Source organism: Urtica dioica, chromosome 11 (genome assembly GCF_054948205.1).
Source record: "Urtica dioica subsp. dioica isolate 48M chromosome 11, U.dioica_male_clone48M_v1_H2, whole genome shotgun sequence".
Lineage (NCBI taxonomy): Eukaryota > Viridiplantae > Streptophyta > Magnoliopsida > Rosales > Urticaceae > Urtica > Urtica dioica.
The window spans coordinates 15,016,522-15,038,949 of record NC_142766.1 but is presented as its reverse complement, the minus strand read 5'-3'; the positions used below and the strand labels follow the sequence as shown (position 1 = coordinate 15,038,949).

Below are 22,428 nucleotides of genomic sequence, written 5' to 3'. Positions count from 1 at the left end.
AGATTTTTCTTTAACGTTTTCTGTTTAAAACAAAAAACATGTAAAGCCACATAAGAGCACTGTAAATCAATTATATATCAAGCAACCAATAAATCAATTTCAAGATATAAGAATTTGCTAAATTCAATGTATAACTCATCACACCAAAATAGACATCACATCACATAATACTTTTTCGAAAGAAAGTCTCCAACTTCATCAGCAAATATAGTCAATAAAACTATAGATTATTGTTGATGTCGTTTTCGAGACTCAACAATCACGAGAAAACAAAGGAGAAAAATGTTTGTGTTGTTTTATATACAGAGTGTATATCTCTGAAAGTCGTCATTAGGAAACAAGATAAAATTGATACAGTGAAGAAAACTTGATTGAAAAGGGAATAAAAACGATTGTATTCATGATGTGATCTCAATTTACAAATGCCAAGCTCAACAATCACACATGTGGATGACGAGCTCGAAGATACAATTGAGAAGAAAGAGCGTAAATAATAATAGCAAAAAGAACGTGCATTTATTCACGTAACACATGAATTTATAGGTCGATGAAGTACGCAATCTTTGTGTACACGTGTTGGTGACTTCGTCCTTCATCGCTTCTCGTCCCGTCACATTACATCGCCTGGTTGAAGAGCTAGGTGGAAATCGTCAACAACTCCGAGTCTCGAGGCGGAGTAGCGCGTCCCATGTTGACTTCGTGATTGCTTCTTGTTAAAGACGGGTCGAAATTGTGAAGTAGGATATGGGCCGGGCCCAATTAACTTGCTTATTGTATGTAGCCACAAATGACACCTGATCGCATAAAAAAAAGACTTCCACCAAGCATATGTTGGATATATCGTAGTAGTGGCATGGTTCGGTTTTTTTCTCGAGAAAGACAAGATTAGATATGTTCAAACGACAACCTCATTGTTTTTACATTATTTCTCATGTCGTTTGGTCCACATGAGCTTTCGAGGATTAGTAGGCCGTTCAGCCCGTTAATAATTTATTTTAAGGGAGTCGAATTGTACACCCACAACTATCGGATATTTTTTTTGAAGTAGATTATCAGATATATTTAAGAGCTAAGATAGTAACATTCACGACCAGATTTATTTCTTGCTCTACAAGATTGAACTTTCATTGTTAATAACGTATATATGCATACGTTTCATATATTCTTAATTCTAGATTTAAGCAACATCTGGAAGAGAATTAGACTACAGAATCCGATTAGACAAATAAAAGTGACTAAGAGAGCATAATTAATGACGAAGTTGGTAACGTTGACTTACGTTTCAGTGGACTCTTCCCGCACACAGTGACAAAATTAGCAATTGAAGTCATGGCAAAAAAAAAAAAAAAAAGAGTGACAAATTAAAAAAAAGCATAAATTTGGGTAAAAAAATATAAAAATTTACAATTTTTAAAAGTTCAAAAGGCATTTGACCACCTTGAACTCCATGTAGCTTCACCTTTGCTCGCACATATCTTTCTTCATAATAAGCACATCACTTTTTTTTTCTTTTTTTTTTTTCATTTATATTACTTCATTATGAAAAAGAAGAAGCGAAAAGAGTAAAGAAAAAAAAAGGAAGACATAGACTCATCAGTCATCACACATGTCCTCTAGTTTAAATAAAATCATTTATTGTTTCGTGCAACATCTAAGGGATTTGATAATTATAAATAAATTTTTTTTTCTACATTTTATCATATAGATGGTCTAGTCTACATAATAAAGTCACTTATCTTGTTTTGTCTATTACATCAACAAGTGTAGTGTAGTGACTAGGGATGGCAACGGGTACGGGTAAAGCCGGGTACACCTATTCCGTTATCCGTACCCACTATAATTTTTTACCCGTTACCCGGACTCGTTTACCCGGATTTTGAGACGGGCCGGATAACGGGGATACCCGCCGGGTAAGCGGGTTAAAAATATTAGACCCGTTACCCGGTTTAAAAAAAGGGTAGCGGGTCGGGTAGACCCGCTTACCCGTTTACCCGGTTATAAAATAAAAATTCATCAACAATATAAAGTTTAAAAATAATAAATTTTAGGTGAAAAATATCAAAGTGCTACTACAATATAAAAAACACTAAAATTCAAAATAAATAAATAAAAAATACAAAAGAAATCTTCATTGCAAATTGATCATCTTCATTGTAAATTTGGTCATCTTCATTGCAACATATAAAAATTTATTATCTTTTTAAATATTTAAAAGTTAACGGGTCGGGTCCCGGGTAACCGGGTACGGGATGACTATTCTGTTACCCGTACCCGGACCCGTTAAAACCGTAACGGGTATCACCCGTTTACACAAAAAGAACGGGTATTACCCGACCCGAATAAATCGGGTAACGGATCGGAACGCGGGTAACGGGTCAAATTGTCATCCCTAGTAGTGACTGTAGTCAATAAAATTTATAGATTATCAAATAGATCAAGATCTCAAGATTGTATAATAATATTCATGACCAGATTCATTTTTTTTTAATTTTTTTTTTTTATCGGAATGACCAGATTCATTTACAAGTTACAACTGCAAGTCTACAAGATCCGACTTTTCTAGTAAATGACGTACATGCTTACGTTACCTCCATCCATTCTTTGAAAAATCATAAATCACTAGCTGGAAGAAAAAGAGCCATACAAAAACAGAATTGGTCTTCAGAGCAAATAAAATAAAAATAAAATAGAATTAGTCTTTGCGTAAGCAACGACGAAGCTGATCAACCTTGACTTTTCTTTCAGTGCAAAAAGGGTAAGAAGTGTTAGCCATATTCGCAATGACGAAGCAATTGGTCAACTTGCATTGCTATGTATAAATTACCCGCTCTGTTTTACTTCGTTATAAGCATAGCATTAGCATTGTTTAATTTTTATCCTTGAGAAGAAAAATGGAAGACAAAGTGGTGTTGCTTGATTTCTGGCCAAGCTCTTACGCGATGAGAGTGCGAATCGCTTTGGCCGAGAAAGGGATCGAACACGAGGCTAGAGAAGAGAACTTGGCCGACAAAAGCTCTCTGCTTTTGGAGTCAAACCCGGTTCACAAGGCCGTCCCGGTTCTCGTACACAATGGCAAACCGGTTTGCGAGTCTCTCAATATCGTCCAATACATCGATCAAGCTTGGCCCCACAATTCTCCGCCGCTTCTTCCTTCCGACCCTTACAAACGATCGCAAGCAATGTTTTGGGCTGACTTCGTTGACAATAAGGTATGTTAAAGATCCATGATTGATTTATTAGTCAATGTTGCTTATTGCTTATAGAAATGGTTGTCCTTGAAGAAGATCACGTATTTAATGTGTAGATATACGGCACGGGTAGGAAGGTGTGGATGGCAAAAGGGGAAGAGCAAAAGGGCTTAAAAATAGAATTCATTGAGAGCTTGAGGACCATGGAAAAAGAGATCGGAGAAAAGCCCTACTTTGGCGGCGATAGCTTTGGCTTCGTTGACATTGCTTTAATTCCCATAATTACTTGGTTCTACACCTTTGAAACTTTTGCCCATTTCAGCGTAGAGTCTGAGTGTCCCAAGTTCTGGGAGTGGGCTAAAAGGTGCATGGAAAAAGAGAGTGTTGCAAAATCACTTCCTGATTCGAAGAAGGTCTATGGTTATGCATTATCTCTCCAGGAAAAGTACGGATTCTGAGAGAGCACAACAATGTGTCGCTTTGAAATGATGTCAATTTTTGTGAGTTACTACTAGATGGTTTTGTTGTTGGCATCGGTTTTGTTATGAGTTATGACATTTCTTTTAAAAATTTCCAATGAATATAAAGTTGTCTAAAGTACGTCTTTACCTTGGATGGAGTTCGGCACATCCTTGTACTTGTACCTACTAGCTTAAGTAAGCTGGAAAAAGTCTCATCTTATGTGTAGCACACTTTCAATTTTTATTTATTTTTTAATTATTAAAACTTGGGTAAAAGGCCATTATAGCATTGAAATACTATATAAGAATAAGATAACAGAGATACTTTAGATTGAAATTGGTAATGATGATATTTGAATCAACACTTGAGGCACACCTAGCACGATGGGGATTCGTCAGATGTGCTGTATGCCTGTATGAGTCGTTGGCGTCACTCTTTTGGTGATCTCGAGAACAACGTGGAAAAGAGGGATAAGCCTGAAATACCACGATCGCTAAAGAGACCTCGGGGCCGTGATAAGAACAACAAATCTTCTCCATTGGACTCGAGAGGACCGTTGCAAAGAGGGATAATCCTGAAATGCCACGATCGCTAAAGTGACCACGGACTCACGTCGGTCTTTGTCTTCTCTTAGCTGGAAAGTCGATTTTCGGTTACTATCACATAAGCAAGACAAGAAAAATGAGCTAAGAGGGCGCATAAAGATTTCTCCCGACGCACACTCTGACGCTCAATATTAGTTTAGATAAAAAAAAATGTGTGACATGGTACAAGTCTTGCCTCTAGAATTAAAAGAGAGATAGAGACAACTCGAGATGTGATTTGGGCAGAGATTTGCCTTAGAGGCGCATCGTTGAGAGGGTATTTATAGAGGCGTCGTTGACTCGTGGGTCATCAAGGCAAGGCGATCATTGAGGGTTCGCAGCTTTGTATACACATCTCATATTTACAACTGCAATAAATATTTATAATTGAAATAAAAACACCACCTTGGTATCCATCAAATGAAAAGAACACTTACACACAGAGGAGGACACCAAGTATATTTTCAGAATCCAAGAATCTCTATTCAATTCTGTTACGGGATAATTTGCTCAAACACCGAGCATAGTAGTCGGAACCCCGAGCAGAACACAGAATCCAGCACCGAACTCAGGTAAAATAGACCTAAGAGTTAACCATTGAAAAGGAACGACCCGTTCATAAGATAAGAACGAAACCTACCGATCAGAACTTCGGAGAGAAGAGAAGACCGTAGGTCAAAGACTAGTCAAACCAAAAGAAAACATGTTTCAAATTCCTAAAACGCACACCTCAACAGTTCCAAAATCATACAAAGAGTAGTAATCGTCCACCTCAGCGAAAGGAAAACGGCAGTTACCAAAAAACCGTCTAGAACGTGAGATTGATCACCCCACGTTCCCCAGAATAACCGTCAGAGCCCACGACCATGTGGTAAAGGAAGCAACCCCATACGAGTATAAATAGGAACTTACGAAGATTCTCAAGACATAGATTTTTTAATGCTTTTCTTGTTTTCTTCTACTTAGAACCTTTTGTAAACACTGCTCTCTTGTATTAGATTCGTCGGTATAAAGAGAAAGTCTTGCCTAAATCACTTTAGTACTCAGAGTCCTCATACTCGGAATCTGTGTATTTTCGTAAGATATTGTTGTACTAGTTTTACCGGTCAACAAATTCTAAGATCAATCACCATAAGTTTCAATTCTAAGAATCTCTGTGATGACAAAACAGTTCCAATACCAAACAGAGCCTTAGACACAAACAGGAACGCATGGACATATTCCATTCTCAGCAAAAATAATTATTAGGTAAAAAAATATATATATATCTTTAGATTAAAAAAAAACTTTTTCTTAGATATTAAGCAAGCAATTAATCAAGAAAAGGCTACACTTGAATAATAACGTTCCTTTTTTTTAATAGATTTTAATATGAAGTCAAAGATGCTCATATAACTTTACTTTACTTTTTTTTTGGGTAAATTAGCAAAATAGCCAAATCAAACCTTATGATTTGCTATATAGCCAATGTTTTGTAAATACTAAGTAAATAGCCACTCGGATGACGTGACCCAATAATATGTTTTTTCATTTCCAAATTTACCCCTGTTGCGTTTGAATTTCGAATGTTTATGAAATTTCTGATTATATAACTTCCCGGTTTTTTTTTTAATTTAAATTCCTCATATAAGTGTGAACATGATTTAGTCAACTTAATGATTCCCTTTATTTTAGGAACTAATTTGGACGTTGAACCTTGGCAATTTATTTGTTTCCTATTATATTATTTTCTTATATTTACTGCATGATTTATCTTGTCCCGTTTTATTATTTAAATTTCTTGTTTCTAACGCACATATATTTCAAACGTTGTTATATCTCTCTTTCACGCCAGGTTCATCCCAGTTTATTAATGTATTTACGTTTATTTACATACTGTTATAATGCAGTATATTTACATGCTGTTGTTTACGTATATTTACATGCTGTTATAACGCACATAAAAGATGTTCCTGTGGCGGCTATGAGCATGATTGTTTGTTTGACCGACATCCTTGTAAATCCAAAAACACCAATTTTAAACTCATTTACAATGGTATTACGTGTAAATAATGACTTACAAATAATCTGGGCATGTCTGACATTTACACATATTTACTGCAAAATATGTCAATCATATTTCCTTCTAATATCCAAAGACACGAATTCTTCAAACACATTTACAATGGTATTACTCATACACTAACACACATTAAAACAGAATCAATACACTACTCAACAAGATCTAGATATAACACATCAAGTTTTAGACATCATACCCAAACCTGTGAAATTTTTCGGATAAATGAACAAAAATCCATTGATTCATTACACAGAGGAAGAAGAATAAGCAATACCATCTTATTTCAAAACCGATTCCTAAAAAAACACTTTTTCCATGTTTTAATGTGTAAATCGATGTTGAACATTAGTAAAAACGAGTTACAATTGGAATAAATTACACATGCATACATGTTTGAGATCCCCTCGCCGAAATCGGTAGTCGGAGAAGATGGATGCAATTCGTCGGAGAAAGTGACGCGAGTTGAAATTTTTTTTTGGGAGAAATTTTTTTTTTCTTAATTACCGTGTGATAAGAGGTTGTGAGTTGATCAGTTTTAAATATGCAATTATTACTCCCCTCAAATCTCGGAATCACGTTTTTTTTTAAGTCAACTGCTGTGATTATGGGCGGGAATCATTTGGGTGTTTTTGTAAATTTAGGAGTGTATTAAATGATATCTGGCTATTTACTTAGTATTTACAAAACCTTGGCTATTTAGCAATTTTAAAGGTTTGAGTTGGCTATTTTGCTAAATAATTGTTTTTTTTTTCCTGTTTCCAACGGGTGTGTGTAAGTCAATAAAATGTATATAATACCAATTTTTTTTTTTCAATTATTTAGCAAAATAGCCAACTCAAACCTTAGAAATTGCTAAATAGCCAAGGTTTTGTAAATATTAAGTAAATAGCCAGTTGTATTTAATTGCACGTCAAAGTTTACGAAAATGCCCATATTGTTTCCCGCCCAATCGTCATTACTGCTGAATATAAAAAAAAATCAAAGGAAATCAGGATTTCCGAGAATCAAGGTCATTAAACACATATATTTGAAAACCGCTCACCTTCATTGCATTTCTCTCGGTCATAAAAAAAAAAGCTCTCCCAAAATTTTTCCAAAAACGCTACTCTCTTCCCCGACGAAAATCTTTTCTTCTTCCCCGATGAGAAATCTGGTTGCTGAATCTAAATCTGATATGCATGTGTAGAGGTTCTTGCTTTTTTAACTCGTATTTACTATTTTTCGTCAAAGATTTACACAAAAATAAAAGAGATAACATGGTTTTTTGGATCGGTTATTGAATAACATGAATTTTTTCTTGTTCTTCTTCCTCTAGGATAAAGGGTCAATAGTTAATGTTCATGTATTGCTTATTTTAATCCTAGTTTTTTGCCTTAAACCCTAGGAATTTGCATACAAGATTTGGGGGTTCGATTTTAAATGGCTAGATGTGTAAATCTTGTCGTGTATGGTTATACCGAATATACATACAGGTACGCATATATAGATTAGTATTTACTTTATTTTGAAAGAGATTTACCCAAAAAAACAAAAATTTGTTGATTCGATTATTGAATACCCACAAATTTGTGTAAATCGGACCCATTTTTCAAGTTTTATCATTTTGTGAAGCGACCATTTTTGTACGTTGACTACATTATATTTACATGAGATTTACAATGTTATTTACATCTATTTACATGATTCTAGCAAATAGTATGGAAATGAGTTGTTTACAAATATTTACACAATCTTCATTTTCTTGTGTACACAGAATGATAATATGGCGAGGAAAGTCGGTCAGAGAAAATGCCGATCAAAATTACGGGATACCTAAGTAGATGTAGAGACATATTAATTAACAAATTTTGTGCCCCCTACAATTTATAGTTCTGTATATTCGTGTTGCTGTATTTAATGTGACATTGTATTTACACAGTTTTTACTGCAAATTTATATATTGTTGACTATAGTATACGGTTATTTACTTCAAAAATGGTATAAATTTTGTGTTATGTGCAAAGTATTTACTGAAAGTTGTATATATTAACACTCATTTACAGTACACTCATTTAAATAGCTTATATGTCTAGTACACGTAATATACTCATATTTGATCAGATATTCTATACCATTAAAGACTAAATACACGTAATCTCATAACTAAATACTAATTAATAGGGAATTATTATTTAGATTGACTGGATAATTCAAATTTAAAACTAAACTGCCTAAAATAAAAAGATTTGAATGTCTTAACTGCTTAAAATACGTAATATATCAATATTCAACCTAAAAATAAAAAAACTGCCACTTTAATTATTGTGATAACTATTTATACTATTATTTACAGTTATTTACAACTGATTACACTATAATTTACAACTATTTACGGATGATTACACTATAATTTACAACTATTTACAGATGATTACACAAAGAATCGGATTAAAGAAAAAAGAAATTAATAACGCCAGATATATATATGGAAACAAAATAAGGAATAAATACCCCACGTACTTATTCAGTTGCTAAAAATAAAGATCCGAAATTAACTACCCAATTTTAATCACTCTGAAATTCAAGAAAAAAAATTCAAAATTAAAAAAATTTCGGATTCAAAAGATAAAAGGGCACAAACTGGAATTGAAAAAAAATCCAATTCGTCCACGTCATCCGAATGGCTATTTACTTAGTATTTACAAAACCTTGGCTATTTAGCAATGTTAAAGGTTTGATTTGGCTATTTTGCTAATTTACCCTTTTTTTTCTTCTTAAAAGCTTAGGATATTAATAAGTTATAATAAACATTCCCAATCAGATTCATTGCTTGGTTTACAATAATGAACATTTCTTTTTATATGACGCATATGCATATGTTTCCTCTCTTCTTTTCTTGAAAAATCATTTATCAACCTCTGTAAGAAAGAGAATCAGTCTACAGATTTAGAATATATATATTATATATATATATATATATATAAGTGATCGACCCAAAGAATAAACAATCGACGAGTTTGTTTAATTAAACATTGACTTATCTTTAAGTGCAATCTATAAATCACCCGCCTGTATCTTTCTTCACAACAAGCATCAGTCTTTTATTTTTAGTCTTAACAAAATAAAAGAGAAGAAACAAAAAAAGGGTACGGAATGGAAGAGAAAGTGGTTTTGCTGGATTTCTGGGCAAGCCCTTATGGGATGAGAGTGCGAATGGCATTGGCGGCGAAAGGAATTGAGCACGAGATCAGAGAGGAAATCTTTGCTGACAAAAGCCCTTTGCTTTTGGAGTCGAACCCGGTTCACATGAAGATCCCGGTTCTCATACACAACGGAAAACCGATATGCGAGTCTCTCAACATCGTCCAATACATCGACGAAGCTTGGGCCCACAATTCTCCGCCGCTTCTTCCGTCCGACCCTTACGAACGATCACGGGCTAGGTTTTGGGCCGACTTTGTTGACAATAAGGTATGTTAAGATCATCTCTAATCTACTCTAAAATATAGTGTGATTTGACGTGATAAAGTTAGGATGTATCTAATTCAACTCAATTTGTCACTTTACCTTAAAGAAAATTAATAATAAAACTTCGAATATAGAGTTTCATTATATACAAATAATTATCAATCTATCCAACCCCAAAATATTAGATTACTTTCATTAGTTTAAAATAATAGAGTTGAAATAATTATCACTCTTAAAACTATTGTATATGATTCAGATTAGAGTTTATGTTATAAAATTTAATTTCAATGAGATAGACAATAATAATAAAAATTAAATTAAAATTATAAATCTCCACTACGTACAAACAGAATTGAAAATATATAACTTGCATAAATAGAAACAAAAATCCTGTAAAAAATTGCAATTAAAAAAATGAAATACAAACAAATATGATTATATGATAATTTATATTTGTATCTTTGTCACTAATTTATATGATATATATATACGAGATAGTTGCCCACGCATTGCCGCGGGCTATTGCTAGTTTTAATTAGGAGTTTTAATCCGTATATGTTTGAGATGAAACTTATTGTCTATTTGATAGGAGATATGATTATATTTAAAGTTTTGAAAATTTTCTCATGTTTTAGAAGAAATTGGATAATTTTAATATGCTTTAGCTGTTTTCTTTTGCCGACAGCCAAGTGTCCGTATTAAGAAAATAGTTGTAAACAGTTGCAAATTAATAATTTTAAACAGTGATAAATTTGTAAATTTTCGTGTTTTCAAAGTTAATTTTTCGTTACTAAATCAAGTGGCAATTTTGTATTATCTTTTAGTGACATGTAATTATAAAATTTTTAAAGAGCGATTCATGTAGAAATAATAGCAAAGTGTCTCTGTGAACAGTTCCACTTTCCTTTCCTTTATATAATAATAATAATAATAATATGTTGGGATATGTAACGTGTTTTAATTACTATTTCATTCTAGCATTTGTGTAGTGATGTTTATGTTATATATGATATGTATTTATTTACAAAAAAAATATATTGTGGTCCCACATTTATTTGATAGTCTACCAAATTATTTGAACTTTAAGTCAAATGAATAGGAATTAAAAAAATTCATTAAATATAAATGACACAAGTGAAGTATATATGGATGAAATGAGATATATTGACTATTATTAAAATAAATAAACAAGAATATTTCTAAATAGAGTGTTGAATTAGAAATAAAGACTATTTGATTTGACATAATCTATATATAATAGAGTTTTGGATTAAAGAGGCCTAAAACCCATAAATGATTTATCATATTATTATCTATAGGTGCAATGTTGACTGTTGAATTTGTGGGCAACTATGTGCAGATATACACACCTGGTGGTACGCTGTTTATGACAAACGGAGAAGAGCAAAAAGCCTTGAAAAAAGAATTCATTGAGAGCATGAGGACCATGGAAGAAGAGCTCGGAGAAAAGCCATACTTTGGCGGCGATAACTTTGGCTTGGTTGATATTGCCTTGGTTCCCACCATTACTTGGTTCTACACCTTTGAAACTTTCGCTCATTTCAGCTCGGAGACTGAGTTTCCCAAGATATTGGAGTGGGGTAAAAGGTGCATGGAGATAGAGAGTGTGGCAAAATCACTTCCTGATCCCCAAAAGGTCTATGGTTATGCATTAACTCTCCAGGAAAAGTACGGATTCTGAGAGAATCCTATCATGGGATGCTTTGAAAAAAATGAGCTTTGTTTAAAAATGCACAAAATAGACTACTACTTGGTGTTAATTCAGTGTAGTGTGTGGGTTTGATTTTGGCGTTGGTGTTGTATTTGTTGCTTATTGCATTCCGTTTCTAGAATAGCTTATGTTTTTAAACCTCCCATAAATAACTTATCTTTAGACAATTTACCCTTATTCTAAATGAAATTGTAAACAAGAAAAAAAAAAAAAAACCCCCCTAAAAGAAACTGTCAACAGTAAAAATGAGTTAAATACGGTTGTAAACAACAAATAAATTACTGTAAAAAAAGAAGTACTTACGGAAAAAAAAATAAAGAAAGTATTTGAGGGTTGAGTTTTAAAAGAGGGTACTGGAGATAATTTCCACTTTTTCTATAACAAATACATTATAGTTGAGATAAAGTAAATAAAACAGATTATATATATTACATTTTACAGAAAGTTCAAGTAGTTTGTTAAAAATTTGTCAATTAATCACATAGAAGATAGTTATAATAAAGGGTGTTATAGCTAAATATTCACTCGAAATTAATAAATTTGTAAAATAAGACATGTTTATTAAAATTAGTGAAATAGTAAAAAAATTACAAGAATGTGCAAATACCAAGTTTCAATAATTGTTTCGACTTATCATTAATTTTCTGAATGCGATAAAGCACTAATATAAATCATCAAAAATTTTAATGCTACTGTTAAAAAAAAATGAGAGCATAAATCTAGCCTTCTTGTTAAAAACTTAACACTTTGACTATTATATTAATTTGTTAGTTTCAGATATCAATTTTGTATAATTTTTTCGAGAATCAAATATAATTTTCTTGATAAAACTTTTGGTGAGCAATTCAGTTTTGGAGTAGTTCTTAGAGCTACCTATAATGTATGAATCTCGTTGTAAATAATATATTGTTATTACAGAATAATGAATAGCTAGCTCAATACCATAAGACCACAAAAATTAGAAAACCGTACACACTATATTAAGCAACCAATCAATCAATCAATTTCGAGGACAGAAATTTGCTGAAATTTATGTTAAAATAATCAGAGAAACAGACATCAACTTTTAATAATGACATTCCTTTTTTATCATTTTATCGTACAGATGCTCTAACTCTACTTCTTTCTCTTGTCGTTTCTTGGTCTACAAGGTTGAACTAATTGTCTTCAAATGACGTATATGAATACGTTTCCTCTATTATTCCTTGAGAAATCATTAATTAACCTCTGAAAGAAAAGGAATCAGAGTACTACTACAGGATAAACAAATATAGTAGGAAGTGCCTAAAAGCATAGCATAAGCAATGACGAAGCAATTTGTCGAGCTGCATTGCTATTTATAAATAATCTGCTCTATCTTTCTTTGTTATAAGCATAGCAGTGATTAACAATTATTCTTAAAAAGAAAAATGGAAGACAAAGTGGTGTTGCTAGATTTCTGGCCGAGCTCTTACGGGATAAGAGTGCGAATCGCGTTGGCCGAGAAAGGGATCGAGTACGAGGCTAAAGAAGAGAACATGCCTGACAAAAGCTCTTTGCTTTTGGAGTCAAACCCGGTTCACAAGACCATCCCGGTTCTCATACACAACGGCAAACCGATCTGCGAGTCTCTCAATATCGTCCAATACATCGACCAAGCTTGGGCCCGCAATTCTCCGCCCTTTCTTCCTTCCGACCCTTACGAACAATCGCGGGCCAGGTTTTGGGGCGACTTTGTTGACAAGAAGGTGTGTTAAGATCCATTATTAGTTCACTAATCAATGATGCTTTTCAGTGGACAAATTACCCCAATGAGTTGACTGACTTGAAAGTCAACCATACTAGTTAGTTGGGCATGAGAGTTTAGGCTCAGCTCTAGATTTTTGAGGCATGAAGCAATTTCATTTTATAGGTTTTTTTAAACTTTTATTTAGACTACTTAATATGTTTGGGCTTAAATTATAACTACTTTTGGACATTTTTCTACATGATTTTGGCTGTCAGCCAGCCCTGCACGAGAGCTAATAGAACATGGTATATAAAAATGGACTAATGTTTTAAAAGAGTAAATGTATAGAGCTATTAACGGACTAAAATTTGTGGCTGACTACATGTGCAGATATATATCAGTGGTAGGAAGATGTGGAAAACAAAGGGGGAAGAGCAAAACAGCTTAAAAAAAGAATTCATTGAGAGCTTGAAGACCATGGAAGAAGAGCTCGGCGATAAGCCGTATTTTGGCGGCGATAGCTTCGGCTTTGTTGATCTTGCTCTTGTTCCCATAACGACTTGGTTCTACACCTTTGAAACTTTTACCCATTTCAGTGTAGAGACCGAGTGTCCCAAGATATCGGAGTGGACTAAAAGATGCATGGAAAAGGAGAGCGTGGCAAAATCAATTCCTGATTCCCAGAAGATCTATGATTTTGCATTGTATCTCAAGGAAAAATACTATAAGACGCTTTGAAATAGTAACACTTGCTGGTTTTGCTACACTACTAGTTGGTTGTGTGTTTGCTTGCTTTGTTTTCTTGCCTTTCTTTCTGGGGTTTTGTTTCAAATATTTGAATAGTCAAATATTGTAGACCTGACTCAACATGTTTTATTTTATCTGCTTCCCTTTTAAATATAATAATGAATATTATTTTCACGTATTTTATATTTGTTCAAGGATATTTGAGAGACAAAGTAATTTATTGGATATTATCAGGAATCTCTCCTAAAAAAGCAGACGTTAATTTTTAGTTGTCAATTTTCAGATAGAGAAATAGTATTCTAAAGACATCACATAAAAGAGATAAGAACAAGATATGAGTAACTAAGAAACAAAAGAAGAAGAAGAAGAATAAGAAGAAGCGCACTAGTCGACGAGATCGTGACCACCGTGAGAGAGGCGAGTGACAAGATTGGAAAAAGCGCTATGGAGGAAGAAAGGGGTAGTAAAGTTGTATTTGGAATCTAAATTTTACGAGCGATAGTTGTGTACGCGCTTTTTCACGTCACTCTCTTAATAGGCGATGTGAAAGAGGAAATATATTTGTGTCATAAGCAACATCTATTTATTTCTATTTCTGAAGAGGCGTAAATGAACATGGGGAGATGGGAAGATATAAGCATGAGGCGGAAGGCTGAGATAAAAAAGAAACGAAGGAGACGAGAAAGGGTAAAGATGGGTTATGGTTAGCTGGGGCTAACTTTGACCGCGAATATATTGTTAAGGTTGACTTTAAATTTTACAAATCTCTCAGCGTTTAACCAAGGTTAAGCATTATCTAGTTGCATACGCTTCTATCAACTTGCGTATTGATTTGCGAAGTTGCGCATTTTGACGTTTACACGTGTTGAGTAAGTTCCATCATCGACCACCACCGGTGCTTCATGTTTGACCGAGTCAAGTGTAAATGCATGATCAAGGTCCATATTCTCACCTATCATATTTTGAATAATTTTGAAATTGGCAAATTTAACTCTAGGACCTAAAATAATAGCAAAACAATATAAATCTTTCACATCGGGAATTTTTTTTTACCCAAGTTGCTCTCATTGTTTGGACCACGGATGTGAGAATCGGATAAAACTTGTATTGTTTGAAGGTATCAGAAATCTCCAACACCTTGTGCATGACATGAGGTGACATCGGGTTTTCATAAGTGGATAGATGTCTCGTAGCATCATTGAAGACCTTCGAAAAATCCATAAGAACATTGACCACTTTCTAATCATCTTTTCTAATTTGTATTTCTCCCACCTCAATATAGTAGAAGTGTGTGAACACAGTCGCGTACGGAATAACTCTTTCCAATATGGCTTAGGTGGAGTTCCATCGAATGGGCATGTCGTGGATGAAAATGTGGGGTTATAAACTAGAGAATTGGCAATACAAGTCTATGATATCTCTAGTGGTGGTTAACGACTAACAGGTTCATAATGAGGGTGGAAATTATTCTTAACTAATTTAACAAACTTAAGGGTTAAAAGTGAAATGACTTAGCGTGATTAAGAAGGTTATTCAACTAATGGGTAAAACAATTGATTGTTTATAGGCAGTTTTAATTAAAGTGATAATCAAACAAATATAAAGCAATAACGAACACAACATAATTGGTAACTTTGTTTAGCGATAAACCACCTACTCAAGAGGACTGATACGTCCTGGTGACAGCTATCCACTATATCAATCAATCAAAGGAATATGAATATTAAGTTTGATGACTCCCTCCCAAACACCTCCGTCTTCGACTTCTCCAATAAATGTACATTCGAGCTCCCCTAAGATTAGAGAATCTCTCTCTGTTTCACCCAATCTTCTCAAAAAAATTATCAAACACGTCAATGCAAACACACTCACTTATAAACTCTGATCAAAACAGTGATCCATAAATTGCAAGTACCAAGAACTAGTTGTCATGATGATATCCAAGAAAGATAGACTAGTTCGAGGTTTAAGGCGATGTGAATTTACCTAATAAAAGTGATTAACCTACTTCGACCCCACCAGGAGCTTTATTATTTTAACACAAAAATCTCTCGCGAATATGATATTCTCGGAAACTAAATATCCGAGAACATATCACCTTAAATATTTGAATAGGAAACATGATATTTCATATTCTGTTCGTGCGAGAGGACATGTAACACAAGTAACCCGATTTTTTTGAACAACTTCTTGCAGTTTCACTCGAACAATCTTAACAAAATTATTTTGCCAAACTAAACCATGCCACAGAGCTCCAAAAAAAAATTACTCTTACTCTTAACTACAAATTGTAACCGTTGAGAATGTTACCATTGCTGTTTATAAAATTGCTTGCCGATGAATGTTGCTTTATATTGTGTCTTTGCGTTATATAAAGTTGCTTTATACAAATTGTAAATTGTAATGTCCCAAAAACATTAAAGGCCGGCTAATTTGTCCATTTAAAACAATTTTATATTAAAGATGTAATGTCGAGTCTGATACGTTTGTCTCATAAAAATAACAAAAAATTAAGTAACTAACCAACTAAAATATTTGAAATTGTTATATAGCTAACGTTTCGTAAATTTTAGATAAATAATAGTCATAAAGATGACGTGGCATACATGTTTTGCCCTTTCATTGAAATAAAATGGTAGGGTATTTACGTCAATTTACACATGTAAATATATGGACGTGATAATTTACTTAAAATTTACGAAACGTTGATTATATAGCAATGTAAAACTGTAAATATGATTATATACCTAATAGACCCTTTACACTATCCACTACAAGGAAAAGAAAACTTTTGGCGACGTTTTAAACTGTCACCAAAAGTGTGAAAACTTGTCGCCATGGGTCGCCGACTTAGATATTAAGCATGCAATAATCAACCAATTTCAAGAGCCAAAATATGCTACATTTTTTGTAAAATTTATCACCAAAAAAAGGCATCGCAAATTACAAATGACATCAATTTTCGGAATTTCTTTTTCATTCAAATGCAAAAATTTCACTTCATAGATTTGTTTTTTCGATCTCATCAAGAGTCTTGATTCAAGGCGTGTAGTCCATAAAATGATCAGAGAAATAGATTTAAGAGCTCTAATATGGTATAAAGTCAAAAGCATTCAATGATAAAATTCATGTCTTCATCTACAATTGACCTAATTTTTCTTGTAAATGACGTATGGATACACGTTTCCTCTATTACTATTCTTTGAGAATTTATTTAACAGCGGAAATAAATTCAATTAGACTACTACATTCAGAAAAGTAGACAAAAATAAAAGAAGTGACCAAAAGCATAAGCAATGACGTAGTTGGTCATATTGGATTTGTATCAGTTTGGTCACTTCTTTTATTTTTGTCTACTTTTCTGATTGTAGCAGCTCACTGCATTCTATAAATTACCAGCCCTATCTTTCTTCATAATAAGGATCACAGTGTTCTATTTTCTCTTGAGATAAAATAAAATAAAAAAGCTATAAGAAATGGAAGACAAAGTGGTGTTGCTGGATTGCTGGGCAAGCCCTTACGCCATGAGAGTGAGAATCGCTTTGGCGGAGAAAGGGATAGAATACGAGACCAAAGAAGAGGACTTGGATGACAAAAGTCCTCTGCTTTTGAAGTCAAATCCGGTTCACAAGACCGTCCCGGTTCTCATACACAATGGCAAACCGGTCTGCGAGTCTCTCAACATCGTCCAATACATCGACCAAGCTTGGGCACATAATTCTCCGCCGCTTCTTCCGTCCGACCATTACGAACGCTCGCGTGCCAAATTTTGGGCCGACTTTGTCGATAAAAAGGTATGTTAAAGATCCATTGTGTATAATTTTTTTTACTTTTTTTTTTTTTTTTTTTTTTTTTTTTTTTTTTTTTTTACAAAAGTTTAGGTAATTAGTATTTAGTAAATAATCACAAATATGATGTGCATTTCTGGTTTTTCATTTTATTAAAAAAAAGTGAGATATTTATGTTAATTTATGTGCATGTGATTATTTATCTAATATTTATCAAACGTTGATTAAATAGCAATCTTAAAGTGTAAATATGACTATATGCACATTATTAATTTATTAAGTAATCATGTGTATATAATTGGACTAATTAGCCAATTTAGCTAACTAGAGTTTGATAACCTCAAGCCATATGAATTTGTGTAGAACATAAAATGGCTTTATAAATATATTGCTTGCAAGTTTGTCAAAAGAGTAAATGTATAGAGTTACATACGCCTTTTCCTATTATCTTTGGATTTAATGGACTAAAATGTGTGGCTGATTATGTGCAGATATACGTCTGTGGCAGGAAGACGTGGAGAACAAAAGGAGAAGAACAAAAGAGCTTAACAAATGAATTCATTGAAGGGTTGAAAACTATGGAAGAAGAGCTCGGAGAAAAGCCCTACTTCGGCGGCAATAGCTTCGGCTTTGTTGATCTTGCTCTTATTCCCATCACGACTTGGTTCTACACCTTTGAAACTATTGCCCATTTCAGTGTAGAGACGGAGTGTACCAAAATCTTAGAATGGGCTAAAAGGTGCATGGAAAAGGAGAGTGTGGCAAAATCAATTCCCGATTCACAGAAGATCTATGATTTTGCGTTGTATCTCAAATCAAAACATGGATTCTAAGAGACGTTCTGATATGAAATACACTAACTAGACTACTAGTTGGTTTTGTTGTTCGTTATGGTGTTCCTGTCTTGTTTGCTCGCCACTTCTTCACGGGGTTTTGTTTTTAATATTGTAATCCCTATTGAATATTGCCATCTTAAAATCTTAGATGTGTTTGGTTGTAATCCCTTATGATATTTATGCTTTGTTATTATAGTATATCTTTTATACAACTAAAACATATAAATAATAAACATCTTATACAATAGACAAAAATAAAAATAAAATAATCATTAGACTTCATAAAAGTATAAATAATGGTTATGAGATGATAATAAAAAAAACATACGACAAATAACTTTAAAAAAATATATCAAAATTCATAAAAATATAAAGCTTATTTAATTTTGACGGCCTGATTTTTTTTTTTTCCAGTGACATCATAATAAATTTATATTTATATTAATCATCTAATGCATAAAAGTAGTCTATGTCTTTTCTTATTTTGACTAAGAAGATATCCGTCCTCTAGCATTTGCTCTTCGGTCAACCCGTCAACCTTTTTAATCTATTTGATAATATCCATTCTCCTCTGAACGGCAGCTGTTTGAGCGTCAAATTCACTTCGAAAGTTTTGAGCAATTTCTTTCAAACTCTCTCCTTATATGAATTGTATTTTAAACTAAACGGAAAAAAAAATCTGGTTGAAATATATATACTCAAATACCTGGTTGTCAACAAAAGTCTATGGCACACCACACATTGGAAACGAAAAAAGAAAACAATTGGATTACTGCCCCACTTTTTCTTTCTTTTCAGTTACAAAAAGTTTCTCTTGTAACGTCTGATATCGTATGTAGAATAAACGAAAATTAACTCAAAAAAACTTAATATCGCAACTAATTGGATTACAAAAAATGAAATAAAATAATATTAATGAATAAATCAGGTTAACGTGTATTAAAGTTGCATTATTTGGTTGCGATCAATACGTTGACTACATGTTTACATTCAACCGACTTTAAATAAAGGTTAGTAATTTGTTAATGAAGTCACGTCATCATTTGTGGTTATATTTGAAACTTAAATGAAACTTGACTAGATTGCAATAACAACGTTTCAAGTGGTTTAATTTGTGTAATTGTTCTTAATTTTAATACTCATGTTTGTAAAGAAATTATCCGAAATACCGAATTTTCAAAATATATTCCACAAAATTCCAACCAAAAGAATTTTAAACCTCTAGTTGGAACTTTTCAAATTGTAGAAACCAATGTTTATGGAACTTTTTGGAAGTTGGTTATAGAATTGGTATTTACGGAACTGTTCTTATATTTATTGGATATTCACGTAAGCGGCTCAATGTTGGTGGGCTTGGGCCTTGTGGCCCACTTTTCCTTTGCCATATCAAAAATACAAACCCTAGTTGATGAAGTAATCTTCTTATATAAACTACACGATGAACTAAAGCCTAATCTATCAACCTGCGTTTCTTCATCTTGGTTTCATTTTCTTTCGTACTCGCAGCCTTATTTTCATATTCATTTTCTCGTATAAACTTGAGCATTGCGATTTGTTCTTCTTTTAGTTATATTAGATATCCGTTCACAATAAGCCGATGCTCTGGATTGAGCTATGAAGGAAGCATGGTAGTGTGTACGGAAATGGATTTGTTTGGGTCAGAATGTCTGCTCTCTCTGATCTCCTGATTTGAGGGCCTGGTTGACGACCTACATTTTTTTATACTTGCCTACCTTTTTTTGTTAGGAATCAGCAAAAATATAAATCTTATATGTGTTATGTGTTTGTTTAATGGTTGGGAATTTTTGTGGCTCTAGTATGGGACTAAGTTTGGAGGAATTACATGGGAAGATACAACCGTAATTCGTATCAAAAGATTGATAGACCGGTTTTTAATAGTTAACTCTATATTGTGGCGGGGTATTTTATTAATGAGTTACCCCAATCAATATTTTGCTAGCAAAAATAAAAAAAAACGTTGATAGAGATTTGGCTATTCTCTTAAATAAAAATTGTATACGAAAAGAACCCTAAATCGAGAGAAATTACGAACCTGATTTTGATAAAATTGTTATAGATAAAATTTTGATAGCATTTGGCTGAGCTGTTTCTTCTATAACTAATAATAATTGTAAATGAAATTTTGAATTAAGAGAAATCAAACTTTGATATTAGAATTAGTTATTGTTTTAGACCGCATAATTATAATAAAATCGCTTAATTTAATCAGAAATATTGAATGCGTGGGTACCTAATGGGGAAACTTGATAAAATAAGGCAACCACTAAAATCACGAAACACACTTGAACCTTCAAGAAATATTGAATACATGGGTGCCCATAAAAGTTCGAAACAACCACTAAACCTTTGAAATAACCTAGAAATTATCAATAAAGCTTCGAATACTTAGAAATTCATAATAAACATGTGCAAAGTTCCGAAATAACAAGTAAAACCGTCCAATTTTCTGAAATCATGAACTTGAACGAAAACCATGAACCTTCATGGAAATAAACCCTGCTAGGATGACAATTTGACTCGTTACCCACGTTCCGATTCGTTACCCGATTTATTCGGGTCGGGTAATACCCGTTCTTTTTGGGTAAACGGATAATACCTGTTAAGGTTTTAACGGGTCCGGGTACGGGTAACGGAATAGTCATCCCGTACCCGGTTACCCGGGACCCGACCCGTTAGCTTTTAAATATTTAAAAAGATAATAAATTTTTATATGTTGCAATGAAGATGATCAAATTTATTATGAAGATGATCAATTTGCAATGAAAACTTCTTTTGTATTTTTTATTTATTTATTTTGAATTTTATTGTTCTTTATATTGTAGTAGAACTTTGATATTTTTCACCTAAATTTTATTATTTTTAAACTTTATATTATTGATGGATTTTTATTTTATAAACGGGTAAGCGGGCCTACCCGACCCGCTACCTTTTTTTTAAATCGGGTAAACGGGTAACGGGTCCAATATTTTTAACCCGCTTACCCGGCGGGTATCCCCGTTACCCGGCCCGTCTCAAAATCCGGGTAAAGGAGTCCGGGTAACGGGTAAAAAATTATAGCGGGTACGAGTAACGAAATAGATGTACCCGGCTTTACCCGTACCCGTTGCCATCCCTAAACCCTACATCATCTAAATCATCCAAACAAATGAAAGCAACTTTTAATAACGAAATGAAAACAATCTTAAACAAATGAACATCCTAAAACCAAACTCTAAAATCTAAGAAATGTAAAACCCTTACCATTGTCACCGTGAAGAAGCACGAGAGTTGAAGCCGATCAATATCACGAGCCCGCCAAAGGTCGGACGACACGTGAGGAAGATGAGATATGGCGGGGAGACACTGCCAAGTGAAGACACTCACCAAGATGGAGAGTGTTTGGGCTAGTGTTGTCAATTGAGACGGGTCAGACCATCTTGACCTTTCTTTTTTCAAGCGCAAGAGAAATCCGGACCTAGGTTCGATCCAAATACTTTTATCGGAGGGTCGGGCCGGATTGAGTCTAAGGATTATGACCGGCCCAACCATGGACAAACCCCTCAATCCTCGGAGCCGAGGGCTAGACTTGAAAAAGGACCTAAACTGGACCTAAAATTGCCAAAATTAGAATCATAAAAAAAAAACTAATTAATAAATAAATGTGGCCATTTACTTATTATTTACGAAAGAATGATTATATATGAATGTGAAAAATGTAAATATGTTAGTTACTTAATTATTTATAAATAAATTAATAAAGTAGTACAAATTTAACAACACGCATGCGTCGTGTCATGGAAACGTACGGCACGAGTTAGACTTTTTTTTTTTTTTTTTTTTATATTTGAATAATTGAGTTATAATTTTACTTGAC

At 33.4% G+C, this 22,428-nt stretch overlaps 4 protein-coding genes and 1 non-coding gene across 5 annotated transcripts; all 5 read left to right on the top strand.

Moving 5' to 3' along the window:
• The first annotated feature begins 2,674 nt into the window (after positions 1–2,674).
• LOC149381549 (putative glutathione S-transferase parA) lies at positions 2,675–3,893 on the top strand. The gene is made up of 2 exons (XM_089630267.1): positions 2,675–3,209; positions 3,305–3,893. The coding sequence occupies exons 1-2, from the start codon at positions 2,892–2,894 to the stop codon at positions 3,644–3,646; spliced, it is 660 nt and encodes a 219-aa protein (XP_089486393.1). The 5' UTR covers positions 2,675–2,891; the 3' UTR covers positions 3,647–3,893.
• A 5,350-nt stretch (positions 3,894–9,243) lies between these two features.
• Positions 9,244–11,646, top strand: LOC149381548 (putative glutathione S-transferase parA). Its single transcript, XM_089602113.1, has 2 exons — positions 9,244–9,746; positions 11,104–11,646. The coding sequence occupies exons 1-2, from the start codon at positions 9,429–9,431 to the stop codon at positions 11,443–11,445; spliced, it is 660 nt and encodes a 219-aa protein (XP_089458239.1). The 5' UTR covers positions 9,244–9,428; the 3' UTR covers positions 11,446–11,646.
• A 1,094-nt stretch (positions 11,647–12,740) lies between these two features.
• On the top strand, positions 12,741–14,073 carry LOC149381547 (putative glutathione S-transferase parA). The gene is made up of 2 exons (XM_089602112.1): positions 12,741–13,202; positions 13,574–14,073. Exons 1-2 carry the CDS (start codon positions 12,885–12,887, stop codon positions 13,919–13,921), a joined length of 666 nt encoding a protein of 221 aa, XP_089458238.1. The 5' UTR covers positions 12,741–12,884; the 3' UTR covers positions 13,922–14,073.
• A 3,171-nt stretch (positions 14,074–17,244) lies between these two features.
• On the top strand, positions 17,245–18,701 carry LOC149381546 (putative glutathione S-transferase parA). Its single transcript, XM_089630540.1, has 2 exons — positions 17,245–17,724; positions 18,210–18,701. The coding sequence occupies exons 1-2, from the start codon at positions 17,407–17,409 to the stop codon at positions 18,549–18,551; spliced, it is 660 nt and encodes a 219-aa protein (XP_089486666.1). The 5' UTR covers positions 17,245–17,406; the 3' UTR covers positions 18,552–18,701.
• Positions 18,702–20,166: 1,465 nt separating this feature from the next.
• On the top strand, positions 20,167–20,271 carry LOC149381545 (small nucleolar RNA snoR100). The gene has a single exon (XR_016294012.1). It is a non-coding gene; the product is annotated as a small nucleolar RNA snoR100 (small nucleolar RNA).
• The last annotated feature ends 2,157 nt before the right edge of the window (positions 20,272–22,428 follow it).

What these genes read in the sequence shown, in the direction of transcription:
- LOC149381546 (XM_089630540.1), top strand. Translation starts at nt 17,407, where the DNA reads ATGGAAGACAAAGTGGTGTTGCTGGATTGCTGGGCAAGCCCTTACGCC. An exon ending in CCGACTTTGTCGATAAAAAG is followed by an intron (nt 17,725 to 18,209) that starts GTATGTTAAAGA and finishes GATTATGTGCAG; the next exon opens with ATATACGTCTGTGGCAGGAA.
- LOC149381547 (XM_089602112.1), top strand. Translation starts at nt 12,885, where the DNA reads ATGGAAGACAAAGTGGTGTTGCTAGATTTCTGGCCGAGCTCTTACGGG. An exon ending in GCGACTTTGTTGACAAGAAG is followed by an intron (nt 13,203 to 13,573) that starts GTGTGTTAAGAT and finishes CTACATGTGCAG; the next exon opens with ATATATATCAGTGGTAGGAA.
- LOC149381548 (XM_089602113.1), top strand. Translation starts at nt 9,429, where the DNA reads ATGGAAGAGAAAGTGGTTTTGCTGGATTTCTGGGCAAGCCCTTATGGG. An exon ending in CCGACTTTGTTGACAATAAG is followed by an intron (nt 9,747 to 11,103) that starts GTATGTTAAGAT and finishes AACTATGTGCAG; the next exon opens with ATATACACACCTGGTGGTAC.
- LOC149381549 (XM_089630267.1), top strand. Translation starts at nt 2,892, where the DNA reads ATGGAAGACAAAGTGGTGTTGCTTGATTTCTGGCCAAGCTCTTACGCG. An exon ending in CTGACTTCGTTGACAATAAG is followed by an intron (nt 3,210 to 3,304) that starts GTATGTTAAAGA and finishes TTTAATGTGTAG; the next exon opens with ATATACGGCACGGGTAGGAA.